General features: G+C 56.4%; 1 protein-coding gene across 1 annotated transcript in view; it reads left to right on the top strand.

Annotated features, from left to right (window-relative positions):
* Wnt3 (Wnt family member 3) overlaps nt 1–2,629 on the top strand; it is a 40,733-nt gene extending 38,104 nt beyond the window's left edge. The window contains exons 3-4 of the mRNA XM_008821915.1: nt 1,194–1,459; nt 2,149–2,629. Of these exons, the coding sequence (XP_008820137.1) occupies nt 1,194–1,459; nt 2,149–2,628 (746 nt within the window). The 3' untranslated portion in view covers nt 2,629. The remainder of the gene's footprint in view (nt 1–1,193; nt 1,460–2,148) is intronic.
* Nucleotides 2,630–4,421: the final 1,792 nt, after the last annotated feature.

The following is a 4,421-nucleotide window of genomic DNA, read 5'->3' as shown; positions in this document are numbered from 1 at the left end:
GGGGCGCGGCCCGGCCGCGGGAGCCGCCGGTTGCTACGCGGTGGCTGCCGGCCTGGCGGCCCGGGCCCGGCGGCCGCATTATACGGGTAATGCGGTGTGACACCGCGCGAACAAAGGCGGATTGAGCAGCCCAGCGGGCCACGCCGGACGGGGACCGGCACAGCGGGGCTGGCAGCGCCGCTCCCAGGCTAATCCCCGCCTCGCCCCGCCCCGCGTCCCCCACGCTGGGAACCGCGCGCGCCCTCTCTCGGGATCCTCATGGGCCCCGGCTGCGGCCAGCGATGCCGCGGGAGCTCCGGCCCCTCTGTGCAGGGGGCACTGGTGGGTGATGTGGGGCCAGAATCAGCCAAGCCTGCCCGGGCCTCACTGTCTCCAGGACTCCGGACCCCGAGAGGGCCAAGGAGAGAAGGCGCGGTGCAAGCCCCTGAGCCCGCCTTGGGTCTGGCCACCTGTGCAATGTGGAACGCACCCTCCTTGCCCCGGCCTTCATGTCCCTAATCGTCAGTGCTTCATCTATAAACGGGAGCGCTGTGTGGAATAAAGCACCCGAAGGGCAGCATCTGTTACACACACAGCATTTAGGATGGCTCTGGTTGTAAAGAGGTTGGGGGACACCCCTGAGAATATTCCCCTTTGCCAGACCCTGGGACCAGTGACAGTCTCTAGACCTGTAGTTTGAGGGAGGAGGGGTCAGGGAATGGGCAGCCATGGCAGGGAGATGCTGCACCCGTTTTACAGGGCAGGGTACTGAAGCTCACATAAGGAGTGGGCCAACAAGGACTCGGGATTGGGGCGGATCATTGCTAGATACAGGCTGCAGATTTCCAGGAAACACTGCAGACCTCCAGAGTAGAGGGTTCAGAGCTTGGGGGAGGGCAGGGAGTGTGAGCGTTTCTCTGGAGTTTGGGAAGGTACAAAGTAGGAAATCAAGAGCTAGGACAGCGCATGACCACCTTAGCGCTCCAGGAACATCCCTGCCCCTGTCATATTTGAGGCCCTGGCCTCCGTTGGTTAATCCATAAAGTGATGATACCAACCAGGGTCTGGACCAACTAAAGAGGTGAGGGAGGGCACCTGGCTCTCTTCCCGCTGCTGCTAAGCCTTTGAGTTCTTCCTCAGCCCTCGGAGGTAGGACTGGTGTGTCCTAGGCTCCAGCCTAAGCACCGCCTCCCCCAATCCCCCCACCCCCGCAGCCACCCGCGAGTCGGCCTTCGTGCACGCCATCGCCTCGGCTGGCGTAGCTTTCGCGGTCACGCGTTCCTGTGCCGAGGGCACCTCCACCATCTGCGGCTGTGACTCTCATCATAAGGGGCCACCTGGTGAAGGCTGGAAGTGGGGCGGCTGCAGCGAGGACGCTGACTTCGGGGTGCTGGTGTCCCGGGAGTTTGCAGACGCACGTGAGAACAGGCCAGATGCGCGCTCGGCCATGAACAAGCACAACAATGAGGCAGGCCGCACGGTAAGCCAGCCACCCCCAACCCTGGGAGGGCACACCTGGGACCCTTGTCCTGAACTGCCCTTCCCACCTTGCCTCTTCTGGGCCTGAGTCCTATTCACACTCCTCAGCATCCTCTAACCACTCACCTTCCTATCTTAGAGCCCTTTCTTTAGAAAAATCGAGTGTGTGTTGGGTGCGTGCGGGTGCAAGTTAGAGGTCACCTTGTGGAGTTGATTCTCCTCTTCTACCTTGTGGGTTCCTGGATATAACTCCAGTCCTCAGCATGCTTGGCCACAAGCTATCTTGCTGGCCCTGTTCCTGGTTCTTTGGGAGAACAAGTTTGCCAGGGAGAATGGCCATCCTAGGGAAGCAGGTGCCTGTAGTCTTTGGTTGGCTAGCTGTGTCTGTGTAGGCCTGTGATGTGGTGGTGGTGCTGGTGGGGACTGGCTTTGAGTCCAGCTTGCTCCCTCCCTATGGCTGTGCAATGTTGAGCTCTCAGCCTGTGTCCCCATCTGTTAATTGGGAATAACAGTCCCTAGTCCCCACCACTTTGATAAGTAAATGTGATGTCTGCCAGTGCACAGGGTGTGACCAGGGACACTGGTCCCCATCCATTCTCCTAACACTAGAGTAGGGAAGGAAGTGTGGTACAGAGGGGATGGTGCCCCAGGTGGAACATTCCAAGCCTAACTGCTGCTCCTCTTCCCTAGACCATCCTGGACCACATGCACCTCAAGTGCAAGTGCCATGGGCTGTCAGGCAGCTGTGAGGTTAAGACCTGCTGGTGGGCCCAGCCCGACTTCCGCGCCATTGGTGACTTCCTCAAGGACAAATATGACAGCGCCTCCGAGATGGTTGTGGAGAAGCACCGGGAATCCCGGGGCTGGGTGGAGACGCTCCGGGCCAAGTATGCACTCTTTAAGCCACCCACTGAGAGGGACCTGGTGTACTATGAGAACTCCCCCAACTTTTGTGAGCCCAACCCAGAGACAGGCTCCTTTGGCACCAGGGACCGGACTTGCAATGTCACCTCCCATGGCATCGATGGTTGCGATCTGCTCTGCTGTGGCCGTGGCCACAACACGAGGACCGAGAAGCGGAAGGAGAAGTGTCATTGCATCTTCCACTGGTGCTGCTACGTCAGCTGCCAGGAATGCATCCGCATCTATGATGTGCACACCTGCAAGTAGGCAAGTAGGGTGTCAGGGCGGGGGGTGCAGGGCTGGGAGTCAGGCTGCCCCTCTCCTCTGCTAGCCCTGCCCTTCTGTATCTAAGCTGTCCAAGACATACTAGCTCCCTGAACCAAAGTAGGAAGTTTGAGTTTCTCAAGCTTCTGTGGAAGTGGGTCTTGGGTAACAACTTGGTGGGTTTTACCAAGCTCAGATAATAACTGAGTGTGTGCACCCAAGAAACAGCCATTGATTAAAATTCTCACACAAATTAGCAAATGATAAGCCAGACCAGATTTGTTCATGGCCACTGGCTGCCATGACTGATTGTCTGTGCAGACAGAAGAGAGATGCTAAGGTCTGGTTCCCACAGTGCCCCAAACTTCCCATTCTTTCTTTTCTCTGGGCCTCAGTTTCCTTACTGAAGGAAAATTTAAATGCATGAAATAGTGGACTGAAAAGTCTCTTCTACCCTGGGGCAGAGTCATTTTGCATCTACCATGAACTCATAGGCTTTGACCTAGCATAAATTCTCCTGAGCTTGGGGAGGTGGGTGGGAGAAGCGAGATCTGAAGGTTGGGTGGAGCAGGGAGCACTCTCACCAGGTTTATGGAGGGAGATGGGGAGGAGGAGGGACTCAAGTTCAGAGTGACTGTGGTGAGTAATCATGGGATAAAAGGCTGGTGGATTATGCTCCCAAGCTTCCCAGAGGTGGCCTGTGTGGGAGGACCCCAGGGAAGGTCAGTCTAGACACAGAGTGGTCCTGGAGCCTTGGGCATGGGTGGTAGTTTCTAAGGCCAAGTTGACCCCAAGAAGGGGTGTGACCCCTGTGCAGAGGTATGACCATTCTCCCTTTTGCCAGCTGTGGAACCCAGACAAGGTATTCTTCATAGACCAGTTTCAACATCTGTCACCTTCCCCAAAACTGCTGTGAGGAACATGGGAAAGACTCTGGGGACAATGCTCAGTTAATGGAAAAGCATGTCTCTTCTGCTGGTTTATGGCCTGCCAGTGCACCTCACCTCATGATGTGTTCCTCCCAGGCACCTTGGAGTTGGTGGCACACTGGAGCGGATGGCTCAGATCTGCCCTGTGTGTGGCCGGGTAGGGCCTGACATTGCAGCTCTTGTTGAGGGGTGACCCCTTCCCAGCCCATTTAAGAGGAGCTTAGGTTCCATCCTGGCAGGGAGAGTCCAAAAAGATACAGGAGGCAGGAGCTTTCTCTGTGGCAGGAACAAGTAGGGCAGGGAGAGGAAACAGGTGAGGTTCAGCACCCTGCTTGCCAATTCTTACACCTTGGACCACCAGTTTCCTCGCTTGTGCAGTGGTGGTAGAATGGGGGCCTTGCCAGATTAGTGGATATGAATGCTTCCCTGAATATAGCACTAACTGGAAGTGTGATCAGTACCGTCAGGATCGTGGTGAGGGCTCGCTGTGAAGGAACAGCATCATTCTGGCAGTCTCACTGCTTTTCAGAAGGATAGGAGAAAAGTCAATGGGTATAAAGACTCGAAGGCCAATGGTGGCAATTGAGGTGGAAGGAATGTTGAAAACCACCGTGGCCACCTTCTCCAAGGATGTCCACTATGGCAAGAGGTAGCTCTGTACTCCCAATATCAAAATGCACATAGCTTTGGCAGCTCTGAGAGGGGCTGTGGGAGCAGATTCACAGAAGTCTTAGAAGACTGGTCAAGCCAGGAGGGCTATTTGTCTAGCCTGCCCCTTTCACTGATGGACAGACAAGTTAGCAGCCTAGGCTGACTGCTGCCTCCAGAAGCTCCTATAGAGGTCCTGCCAAGGCCTCAGCAGCTGCA

Source organism: Nannospalax galili, unplaced genomic scaffold, assembly GCF_000622305.1.
Source record: "Nannospalax galili isolate Female #2095 unplaced genomic scaffold, S.galili_v1.0 scaffold1128, whole genome shotgun sequence".
Taxonomy (NCBI): Eukaryota; Metazoa; Chordata; class Mammalia; order Rodentia; family Spalacidae; genus Nannospalax; species Nannospalax galili.
Note: the sequence above shows the minus strand (reverse complement) of the source record. Positions and strands in the feature narration are given on the sequence as shown.